The sequence below is a fragment of the Balaenoptera borealis genome (genome assembly GCF_965194805.1).
Source record: "Balaenoptera borealis genome assembly, chromosome: 8".
NCBI classification, from domain to species: domain Eukaryota; kingdom Metazoa; phylum Chordata; class Mammalia; order Artiodactyla; family Balaenopteridae; genus Balaenoptera; species Balaenoptera borealis.
Window position 1 is genome coordinate 113,533,975 of NC_138865.1, and position 12,470 is coordinate 113,546,444.

The following is a 12,470-nucleotide window of genomic DNA, read 5'->3' on the forward strand; positions in this document are numbered from 1 at the left end:
TCTGTCCTGCTAGCATTGCATGAACACTTTCCCAACCCCTTGCTCTTACAAACGCCACCCCAAGGATCCGGTTTCTGCCTCTTCCTGCAGCCGAGATCACTGTCTTCAACACAGTCTGCACCCGAATTCCTCACTCAGCATCATGTCATAAGCACCCTCCCCCAATTCCACCCAGAAAACCTGTAAACATCATTTCACGTCTGTAAAATATTCTGAATCAGACATCTTATAATGTTATTTCCTGTTTTTGAGGAGAGAGTCATGACTCAGAGCTGAATTTTGTAATTTGCCTCATCCGGGTTCAGATCCAAGCTCTGCCCCCTCAGGCAAAATGCTGAACCTTTCTGAGACCTTCTGTCCAATAGAGATGATCTCAGCGCCTCGTTATAGGATCCGGGTGGGATTACATGATGCATGTGAAGGGTAAGCCCTGCGAAAATGTCAGCGAACATTATTTTACTGTTTTTATCTTAAATAAGTCATTTCTCATGTTTCAGATTGCTTCCTCAGGCTAGGTTTCCAGAGGAAAAGGATAAACGCCAGTCCTTTTGTCTCATTACTTCCCTATTCTTAGGTCTTAATTTTGAATCACCTGGAGCATGTTTTAATGTATTTATTTCAGGGAAAGGGACGGGATCTTTTTTGTTGTTGTCTTCACATGTGAAAGGCAACTAGGGATTCAGAAATTTTTCATCCATTCAGCTTTCTTTCCCTTCCTAACTCTGTGGCTCCCTAGCCTTCAGCATGTAGTATGCCGGAAGAAAGGTCTGAAGTCACCGTTAGTATTTGCCAGGATTCCTCGTGGGTCTCTGTTCATTGCCTTTTCTGGAATACTGTGAACCCCATTGGCTTCTTTATTAGGTCTTTTTTTTTTTTAAGATCAGGAAAGTGTTTTCAGCTTTACTGAATGAAGTATACTCGATGTGCAATAAATGCACATATTTAAAGTGTAATTTGATGAGCTTTGACATAGGTAGGTATACACCTGTGACACCATCACCAAAATCAAGATCATGAATATATCCACCACCCCCAAAAATTTCTCTGTGCTCCTTTGTAATACGTCCTCTCTCCTCAGGCAATCACAGATCTGCTTTCTAACCCTATAGGTTAGTTTGCATTTTCTAGAATCTTATACAGATGGAATCATGCCATATGTACTCTTTTTGATCTCTCTTATCTCACTTAGCATCATTATCTTGAGGTTATCCATTTTGCATGCATCACTAGCTCCTTTTTGATTGCTGAGTGGTACCCATTGTATGGCTAGACCACAATATGTTTATCCAGTCACTTGATATTGGACATTTGGCTTGTTTTCAGTTTTTTACTTTTTACATATAAAGCTGCTTGGTACATTTGTATACAAATTATATGCTTTTGTTTCTCTTGGGTAAAAATCTACAAGTGTAATGGCTGTCTTGTACCATAGGGTACGTTGAACTTTTTAAGAAACTACAGACTGTTTTCTGAAGTGGTTGTACCATTTTATATTCCTACCAACAGTGCATAAGAGTTCTAATTGCTCCTCAGTAATGTAGGAGCAATTAGTAATATCTCACTGTGGTTTTAATCTGCATTTCCCTAATGACTAGTGATGTTGAACATTTTTTTCATGTGCTGATTTACCATTTGTATATTTTCTTTAGTGAATTGTCTGTTCAAATCATATGGTCTTTTTTAAATTGGCTTGTTAGTCTTCTATTAGGTTGTAAGTTCTGGATATGTCCTAGTTATAAGTAAGGTATGTGTTTGCAAATATTTTCTTCGGGTCTGTGGTTTGCCTTTCCATTTTTGTAACAGCATCTTCTGAATAACAAGAGTTTTAAATGTTGGTGAAGTCCAGTATATCGATTTTTTTTTTCTGGAAGAGTTTTGGTTTTTTGTGTCCTATTTAAGAAGTCTTTGACAAACCTAAGGTCACAAAGATTTTCTCCTGTCTTTTCTCTGAGAAGAGGCCATGCTATGTCTGGTCAATCAAGATGTGTTTAAATAAAAAGTATCAAACCCCAGGGCCTGGACTTAATAATTTACCCTTTCCTTTTCCTCTTTTCTAGAATAGTTCTGTGAATCTCTTGGGTTATTTTATGTATGTATGTGGTGTGAGGTAAGCGTCAAGGTTCTCTTTTTTGTGTGTGGCTATTCAGTTGTTCTAGCACCATTTGTTGAAAAGATTACTGTTTCCCAGTTTAATTGTCTTGGCACCTTTGTTGAAAATCAATTGATCGTATATGTGTGAGTCTGTTTTTGGACTGTCTATCTGTTCTATTGATCTATATGTCTGTGTTTATGCCAGTACCACACTGTCTTGATTACTGTAGCTTTACACTAAGTCTTGAAATTAGGTAGTCTTGAAATCAGGATTTATTTGGCAGTGAGTCTCTATTGATTTTACTTGGAATGTTGGAAGCCCTATCGGCTTCTATATTTTGTTGTTTGTTGTTTAGTTGGTTTTTAATCAGGCAAGCTTTAAACTGTTTTTTATTGTTACTTCTCTTTTAATTGTTCTGATTTCTTTCTAACACCTAGAATATTTAGATTGGTCTTAGTTCTCCATATTTATCATATTTTTCCTCAACATTGTCATCTCTGTGTTCTTTCCTTCTCTGCATTCTGGAAAATAGTGGGGGTTTATCCACGATACTGCTGATTCAGTTTGGGGGATTTTATTTCCACATTATTTCTAATGCAGATAGCTTTTTCTGTATCCTACAGTACATTTTTTTCCCAGAGGTAATGTTCTTTTTATCTTGTTGTGTGACATTTTTTACAGGCCCTCGTGAGGATATATATTTCTAGACTGGGTGTTGGCCAAAGGGCAGGATGTGTGAGTTGCTCCTTCCCTCCCCTCCTCTCCCTTGGGCGCTCATTGTTTGGTGGTAATCTTCTGAACCTTCATTACCTTTCTCTGTTCTCATTAGTTTTTGTAGACCCTTGGTGACTGGAGTCTGGCTAGAGCCACGTCTGACCCTACAAGTCATATAGTCCTGATGTCTTTTTAGGGCATGTATCATTTCATCCTTCTAGTTTGAATTTTTTTCAGTATTTTAAATATTTTCAACTAATGATTCTTTTTTTTTTTTCATTAATTAATTTATTTATTTTTGGCTGTGTTGGGTCTTCGTCTCTGTGCGAGGGCTTTCTCTAGTTGCGGCAAGCGGGGGCCACTCTTCATCGTGGTGTGCGGGCCTCTCACTGACGCGGCGTCTCTTGTTGCGGAGCACAGGCTCCAGACGCGCAGGCTCAGTAGTTGTGGCTCACGGGTCCAGTTGCTCCGCGGCATGTGGGATCTTCCCAGACCAGGGCTCGAACCCATGTCCCCTGCATTGGCAGGCAGACTCTCAACCACTACGCCACCAGGGAAGCCCTCAACTAATGATTCTTTATACCAGTGAAAGTGAGTAAACAAATGTTATTTCTCATTATTTGGGTGATATACTGTTTAAATATCTAGAGTAGTCTGTCATTCTGACTCAGAGGAGCCTTGTGTCTAAGGAACATCCTGACCCAGAGGTAGTACAACTAGACATCTGCCTCCACAGAGTTACATTTAACACATTGTTCTAGAAGAGTGGTTTTCAAACTTTTGGGTCTAGGACTTTAATAGTCTTAAAAATTGAGGATTCCATCCTGCTGGAGAAAAAACAAAATGAGGATTCAAAAGAGCTTTTGTTGATGTGGGTTATGTTTATCTATATTTACCTTATTAAAAATTAAAACTGAGAAAAATGTAAAACATGAGACAGAGTGATGACATCCTCATAAGCTTCTGGAAGTTTTTTCTGTCTGCTCGTGAGAGGATGAGAGGGAAAAAGGCAAGTGATGTCTTAATGTTATTATGAAAGTAGTGGTGACCTCGTGGACTCCCTGAGAGAGTCTGAGGAACCCCTGGAGGTCCCTGGAGCACGCATGGAAAACTGCTGCCGCACGCAGAAGGTGGTTCTGATATAGCCAGAAAACGGAATGGGAATTGTGATTTAACACCACAAAATTTGTTGGTTGCAAGTGTGTGTGTGTGTGTGTGTGCGTGCGCAGGAGGTGGAAGATAGAAGTGACATCTGTCTCTAACCATGAGTCCACCTCTGCCGTACCAGCCACGGGCCCCTCAGCGCTGCCCTCCAACAGTTTGAGAGGAGAGCCGGCATCGCGGCTGCCTGGGCAGAGCCATCTTCATTACATGTGGCCACTGGGTTCGGAAGATTAATGGTAACATTTTAAAAATTCACACAGACCTGGAATCAGCACTAGAAAATACAGATTTAAATTAACAAGGAAAAAGCAGAATCCCATCAAAGGAAATAAATCGTGCTGGCAACTATTGTCACGTAATAAAATGTATTCTATAACTGAAGGGCTTTTATATGGAGCTGTCTGCGGCTTAGTGGCCATGTTAATTGAATAAGGTGCCAAAGACTGACTTGGGGGAAAAAAAACGGAATTTCCCTCAGCCTCTATTTAGCCGGAGCTGTGGTTGGCAGCACATGCGATGCTGGCCTATTTGTTACAGAACAGCCAGCGCCCGTGCAGAGAGACGTGATGGCTTGCAGGGTGTGCCCTGTCTTCTCTGGGCCACTCTGGGGGTGGGGGACAGGGAGGAAAGCTTGGTAAAGCTGCCCTAGGATTCAGGGGCTGTCCTAGTTGGAATTCTCTGGTTACCAAACAGATTTTGGAATCATGATCCATCATTTGAGTCAAGTGGCAGAAATTGCTGGCCTCTAACGGTCAGTCCCCTGTTCCAGTGGTCCAAGACCTACTGGGGATGGTACCAGAGGGTCTTCATCTCTAGGTGCTACCCCAGGTAGAGCCAATTTCCTGAGTTCTTGGGTTTACTTCTCCTTGGCCTGCTGGTGATCTTTATGAACTCTCTTAAAATCTAAAATACACTCTTCTAGATCAACAGAGTGATCTAGAGGGATCACAGAGTGATCAACAACTTTGGGGCCCATTGAAATGACTCCACTGAAATTGCTGTCTGGGTGGGTCCCAGCCAGCATCATGGTCATGGACTTTGTCTCAGCCTTGTTTGATACTCGTTCTTGTAACTCCCCTGGCTTAGGTGCTTCAGAAAAGCTGAGTGTTTAGTGGCCATGTTCTACTGAAGTGCCTGGCTTCTTCTTTCTTTCCTCATCCAGCATCACCCAGTGCCATGAGTGGCGCATCCCTTTAATCTTACTAGATCATCAGGTTACGGGCAATAAGCCAAAGAGTGTTGGGTTAACTGATTATAATTCCAAATGTAAAAATAAGGGTTTTATATTTTTTCTCAGTAGGCGCTATGGTAATGGGCACGAGCTCAGGCTATTAAGTAGTCTCTAAAATATTTTAAATGACTGTAAAATATTTTATCAGATGGCTGTACTGTAATTTTTTAAGCAGTCCCCTATTATTTGATATTTAATTTGATTCCATTTTTTGGCTTTATAAGCAATGCCATGACGAAGGTAATTCCTATAAGTTTCCCCAAATGATCTCTAATTGCAGGTCAGAACTGGATTCACTGGTTCATTCAGCAGCATTAGGTAATCTTACAGGGTTCTCCCTAATAATTTTTAAGTGCCCACTGTGTGCAGGGCACTGTTGTAGGCACTAAGGATACGGTGGAAAGAGGAAGTGTCACGGAGATCGTGTCCTAGTGACACATAAACAAATTGACAGTCCTGTTAAGCGGGAAGGGCTCAGCAGAAAGGGAAGTGAGTGTCGAGGGGGCACGCCACCAGAGAGAGGTGGAGTGCTTCCCCAGGGGTGCCTGACGGAAGCAGGAACAGCAAGTGCAGAGGCCCCAAAGAGGGAATGCGAGTGAGGGAAGGAGGGGACCAAAAGCAGCTGGTGAGGTTGGAGGGTGTGAGTGCAGGGACCACAGACAAGCCCAGGTCAGAGAGGAGGGATGGGCCAGAACTGGCAGGACCTGCCAGCTGTGGGGGCAGCTCAGGTTTCATTCTAACGCAGCGGGAAGGTACAGGCGTTTCATAGTGGTCCTGTACTGAGGCCCTCGCGAGCGGGGCTTAAAACAGCGCCAGGGGGGGCAGGAAGGGGAAGAAGCAGAGCAGGAATCGTACTGCCACGTGCTTGGCACGTCCTGGTGCTGTGCTGTCAGCTCTGCCTGCGTCTGTGCACTGGGAGGCAACACCCCCTTGCTGAAGGGCACCCAGCCCCTGCTGGTGGCGCTGGGATTTGAACCTATGTCGGGTGGACTCTGGGCTCGGTACTCTTCACCACTACACCAGCACTGCCTCCACTGGGTGTCCAAATCGGCCTGTAGCTTTTCCCTTTTTCCCATATTAGAGGGACTGTGACCTGTGAGGGTCACTGAGCTAGTAAGTGGCAGACAGGTCGAGTCCCTGGCATCATCGGTTTCCCCGGGCCTCTCAGGGTGGACCCCAGATTCCTGGTTGAGTGATCTCACTCTGTGTACCTGATGGTGAAGACGACCCATCAGGGCAGCTTTAAGATGACGGTGGTAACCTCCAGAGGACATGTGGACCGGCCTGCTCATGAATTCTAGCTCGCTTCCGTCAGCTTCGTCTCGGAGGGCCTCAGTTTCCTGTTCTGTTAACTGAAAGTGATTGTTCCTGCCTAAAAAGGTTGCTGAGAGGATTAGGCAAGGTGACATACGTGAAGGAACCCAGCCCAGCACCTGGCAGGTGGGTCCCCACCAGATGCCGAGGAATTAGAATCTCATTTCGCTCTGAGGCTCGGCTGACTGCAGGGCCGTTCGTGTCCGTCCTCACTTTCAGGCTGATAGGAGGTTGAGCGCCCCTGGGCCACTTCTCCTTCAGCGGGGGACTTTTTCGTTTGATTTAACCACAGGTGATCTGTCTCCTCGGCCCAAACTGTCCACTCTCATTAACGGGAGGCCTCGGTGTGCCTTTTCGTTCTCCTGTCCCCACGTCCCTTCCTCCCTATGTCCAGGAACAATAGAAGTGAAAATGCAAAAGCAGCAGCTATTTGTGGTGCAGGGACTCCTCTTCCTACGGCCCTCTCTGGCCGGGGGCCGTCCCACTGTCTGGTCTTAATGCTGCCCCGTCCCCCTCACCGTCAGCCACCAGAGCTGGAGTTTTTGGCAACCTGATTTCAATTTGATGGATTCCTATTGAACAATTGGTCTGTAAAAGAGTCAGGCCTGCAACTTGAATTCTCTTTTAATTTCCCATTTACCACATCAGCCCCACATTGTCTATCATATGTGATCAGAAACTTTTTCTTTTTTTTCCCCTTGTAAATTCCTGGTTGCTGCCACCACTGACTTCTTACGTCATACCTGTTTTCCTCCGTAGCAGAGGGGAGTGGGATGTGTGGTGTCATGGGTTTCCCAGAGACCCCCTGAGTCTAACTCAGCAAACACACAGGGGAAAATGCAGTGGTAGAGGCAACAGCAGTTCATGTTTGAAAAGATCCAGGGGTTTTAATGCCGTAGGTTCAACACTCGATTTGTTCAACGGCCATTTGTTCAGTGATTGTCTACTCTGGGGAAGAAATTGTCCTGGAAAATGGGGTACCAACTTGATCTGATCTGGTCCTGCTCTTGAGAAGGTGTCTTGGGATAACTGGAGTGAGAGAGGACGCACAGACACCCAGTCTAGCCTGGGACAAGCCCAGCAAGGGTTTTACCAAATGAGGATGAATGGAGTCTTGAAGGACGAACGGGAGTTTGAGGAGGAGGGAAGGAGGAAATGGGGATTCTAGGAGGAGGGAGTGGGGTGGCTAAAGAATCAGGCTGAGGCGGGAAAAACCGTGGCAGATTCAGAGATGTACAAGACTTTCACTCTTCCTGGTGGAGGGAGGGGTAAGCAGTGACGAGAGTCTGGAGAGGTGGGCTGGTGTGTGAGGACGGCTAAAACCAGGGTACAGATGTGGGTTAGGTTGCCCAGGGAAAGTGTGTGGAGTGAGAGAACACACTAAACCAGAACCCTTGCCGACAGCAACCCTCACGAGGTTGGAGGAGGAGCCAGGAGGGGCTGCTGCGAGACAGAAGGAACGAGGCCAGGGGAGGAGGAGTTGCAGAGTGGGGTCAGCCAGGCAAAACCCGTTGCCCCAGAAAGGCAGGCAGGTTCGGCCAGGAGGTCCCTGTGGACAGGGCAGCTAAGGAGCCGGGCGGCTTGATTCTCTAGCGTACACTTCTTAAGTTCCGTGGGCTGTAGAATTACCCCAAAACTGTGCATTTAGATGGTCACAGCAGGTGGTATTGACAGGAACTGTTGAGTCTGCACGCAGTAGGTGCCGCATAATTGCTTGCAGTTCCATGACAGTCCTCATCGTGATTGGCTGCTCTGTTCCCAGCTACCGTGGCATCTCAGTTTTTTCCCTCACTTTGCCGCAAGCAGGTCATCTTTTAAAATTGTAAATTGGATCTCGTCACTTCTCTGCTTAAAAACCCTTTAGGATAAAGTCAGAGCTTGTGTGGGGTCCTGGGTGCCGTGGCCCCGAAGCTCTCTTCAGCCTGGTCCCCTACCCTCTCCCTAGCCTTCAGGCCCTGACCACCCCGGCCTCCTTCCTCCTCAGCCAGACCTCCTGCTGCTTAGGAGATGCCCCAGAGCCCCTGCCTGCCTCACCCCTCCACCCCTGCCCATCCCCAGTTCCCCACCGGAACAGCACTTCCTCGGGGGAGTGGAGAGCCTTCCTGCTTGCCCTGCGTCAGCCGCTGCTCCTGTAACTTCATGGACGTGTTTGTGTCCCCTGCTGCAGCGTGAGCTCTGCAAAAGCAGCGATCCTGCCTGTCCTGCCGCCCCAGGTCCCCCCCTCCCCCGCCATCTGGGTTGATGTGGGGCAGGGCTTGCTCAGCCATCTCTGACAGCTGAATGGCTGGGCTGACCCTGTCTTCTCATCCAAGGAGGAGGCCCTCTGTGCAGTCACCCAGGTGCACCTGTCGTCCGAGGTTCAGCCAACACGCCACCTCCTCTGCGAGCTTCCTGGAGTGGCTGTCGCACCGTGCAGATGTTCCGTGTCCTCAGTTAGGTGGGATGCACCTTCTTAGGGCTCTCGGGGCACAGCAGTCTCGGGGTGTGGGTTCTTTCCCGGCTCGTGGAAAAGCCCTCGGCGTACAGCAGGTGCAGTGCCAACATCTGCCCCCGGCCAGCTTCTCGTGTGTGCGGCCAGTGCATCGCACGGGGCCCCGTGCTCAGGAGGGCCCCGCGCTTGGTTTAACGCTCCGCTGTCGCCATCTTGAAATTCTTAATGATATTTGACAGGCCCCCCCATGGTTTTGCACCGGGCCCTTTGCCTGCCTTGCGGGGGCGACGTGCGGGACCACGAGAGAACCCTGGGATCTGTAGACCCCGGGGCCCAGCTCAGGGCGAGCCCTCCCTGCAGGGTCGCCTGTCACCATCTTAGCGCTGCTCACCCACAACCACAGTCAGTAACTCATTCTTCTGTTTGCTCAGCTTCATTGACTAAGTGCTGTGGTCAGAGGCATCGATCAACTGCGTAAAAACGCTCTGCAGCTGCTCCTCCCCCTCCCAGGGTTCCCGGACGCGGCCTGTCTTCAGAGGCACTGCTGGGGCTTGTCCGAGAGATTTCTGGGCTGCACCCAAGGCCCACGGAACCAGACTCCCCGGAGCTGGGACTGCGAATCTGTATGGTTAGCGGTAGTGCCTGCCTCTGTGCTGGGACGGGCGGAACGGAGTGTGAGAACCTCCGTCCAAGTGGATGAGCCCTTGGTGTGGCGTTTGGTGTCCTCTCGGTCTGGCCCCGGCTTTGTCTCCCACAGGCAGCCTAACCCTGCAGCAGAGTCAGCGCTCCCTGACTGCCGTCGCTCCCGTCTCCTCCTGTAAGACCGGCAACCTCCTCTGAGGCCGTGTCCCCGGAAGCCCCGCCCGCCTGCTTTCGTGCTCACTCAGCACGGGGGTTTTTTTTTGTTTGTTTGTTTGTGTTTTTTTTTTTTTTATAGCTACTTTTATTTTATTTATTTATTTATTTATTTTTTGGCTGTATTGGGTCTTCGGTTCGTGCGAGGGCTTTCTCTAGTTGCGGCAAGCGGGGGCCACTCTTCATCGCGGTGCGGGGACCGCTCTTCATCGCGGTGCGCGGGCCTTTCACTATCGCGGCCCCTCCCGTTGCGGGGCACAGGCTCCAGACGCGCAGGCTCAGTAGTTGTGGCTCACGGGCCCAGCTGCTCCGTGGCATGTGGGATCTTCCCAGACCAGGGCTCGAACCCGTGTCCCCTGCATTAGCAGGCAGATTCTCAACCACTGCGCCACCAGGGAAGCCCAGCACGGGGGTTTTTAATTCTCCTCCGAGCACGTGTCCTGTTGCACAGTGGCTTGTTCCTGCCCCGTTGTCCCCCCAGCCTGAGAGCTCCTTGCAGGGGGTAGCTCACCTCTGCATCCTCAGTTCATCAGGATTGAGCCGTGGACACAGGACTCACGCTCAGCAAGGCCCCACTCCCTGGTCCAGCTGGCCGGCCGGTGGCAGAGATGTTTGCTCCTCCGGGGCCTGTGGGAACAGGCCCTGCCCAGAGTCATTCTGGGAGGTCACGCGTTTGTTGTATGGAAAGGGCAGCACGTAGAACGTAAGCTTTCTTTACGGGATCATTACCCACCCCTCTTCCGTTTTAGAAATGACCGTGTGTGACCAGAGCTCAGGCTACTGAGCTACTTCAAACCAACCCCCAGTCACACCACGAAGAGGTAATTGTGTTGCTTTTGTCCCCCAAACCTGTTGGGTTTTAAATGGTTTTCCTATTATTGTAACCTTTCTTCTTGGCATTGGCTAAAGGCAGCTGATGACCACAACAAGCGGATTATGTGTTTTGATCGAATACCTGCTTATGTGTGGGCATCGTGAGCCTTAATGGCCAACACCTGCGCCATAAAAGACGAGCTGGGTCGATGGAAGGTACTTTCTGAGCACCTACTGTGTGCTCCCACCTGAGGGGGACACGCGGACACAGCAGTTCAGGGGAACGTGCCATTGTGGTTCTCAGTGGGCATTCGTTTCCTGGACACACATGGTAATAACACCTGACGCCTTCGTTCACAAAGTGCTTCCTGGGCTGTCACCCTCCACAGCCCCGCGGGACAGGCGTGGAAGCCACTGGGTGGGTAATGGGACCAAGACAACAGGACAAACCAAGTCCTGTGCTCAGAGCTGAGTGTCCTGGTCCCACTGGTGCACTTTGCCCAGTGGGTAGAGGTCAGGATTCAATCACCCACTTCCTCGGAGCACCTGCCACATCACTTAAGGCTTGGGAAACCCTTTCTTCCTCTTGGATGTCCTTCGCCATATGGAAAAAGGTAGCCACTGATGTCTGGAAACTTCTGAGTTCCTAGGGGGACTCGAGCTGGTGGGGCAGCTCAAGTCCTGCTTGAGAAGGCGGAGGTCCCCAGGACTGCCCGCTTCCCGTGCTCTGTGTGCTGTGGGCTGTCGGTGGCGCCTGTGCTTTCTGAGCCGTGGGGACTGCTCCGTGCACCCTGTAACCTCCTTTTTCTCCTCTGTCTTTCTCAGGCACATCTCCCTCACGCTCCCTGCTACCTTCCGAGGCAGGAACAGCGCTCGGGCTGACTACGAGTACCAGCACTCCAGTCTGTATGCCATCTCAGGTACGTGGGGCCGCTGCGAAGGGCCAGCTAGTGCGTCTGTGTCCCAGGCGCCGCCTCCCGCTACGTGTTTTCTGGCTGCTAATGGCATCTGTGTGTCTTGCCTCTCTTTTTACCCCTGCAGGGGGCCCGTTCCCTGCAGGGACCAGGCCTTCCCTTTCCTCTGTGTCGCCGTAACGCTTAGTGAAGGGGCAGATACTCAGCATGTTTTGAAACTAATGATGAAAAACAATGCGTGGCTTTCACAAGCTTGAAGGGAGGTTTCCAGAGAATAGTCACCACATCGTTCACCTGCCAGATCCAGGGCAGGTTCCCCGCGGGGACTGGGGACCCCGCAGACCTGAGGCCTGGTGCCGCCTGCCCTCCGTATCCACGTCTGTCCTCGTCTCTCATTTCTCAAAGCCAGGTCTGTGACCAGCGGGTGCGCTGGCGCCTCCCCCACCCCCAGCCCCATCGTATGAGTCTGTGATTTCTGAACTCGGCCTTGAAATGGATAGTGTTACCTTGGCAGGAACTTCGTCAGTCCTAGTTTCCTTTTTCAAAAAACTTACAAGCCTTATTACAGAATTGAGATTCATTAGGTGCCTGGCAGGGCAGGTGACTTGCTAAGAGCTGAGGAGACCCACAAACTTGACTCTGGTTATACAGGGCTTCCAGTTGGGGGGCGTTTGTATATAAGGGGGAAATGGCAAATCGGTGCCACTTACCAGCACATACCCTTAATGGTGAGTGACGTTTTGAACACGGGAACATGGCATTCATTCATGTACCATAATGAATCGGTTATTTGAAAGGTAATCTTTTTCTAAAAATTGCAACTTCGGGTTACTAAATAGATGAAATAGAACAATGGTATAATTCGTGTCAGTATTAGTTTTTCTTGTTATGATCACTCCCTAATAGGTTTGGAAGTATAAGCAAAGGCCAGTTGTTCCGTTT

At 49.1% G+C, this 12,470-nt stretch overlaps 1 protein-coding gene across 5 annotated transcripts in view; it reads left to right on the top strand.

The window, feature by feature from the left end:
• The window catches only part of MVB12B (multivesicular body subunit 12B), a 213,123-nt gene that overhangs the window by 95,950 nt on the left and 104,703 nt on the right, over positions 1-12,470 (top strand). For all 5 annotated transcript variants that reach the window (XM_082403347.1, XM_082403350.1, XM_082403349.1 and 2 more), the window contains one exon: positions 11,440-11,534. In XM_082403347.1, the coding sequence (XP_082259473.1) occupies positions 11,440-11,534 (95 nt within the window). The remainder of the gene's footprint in view (positions 1-11,439; positions 11,535-12,470) is intronic.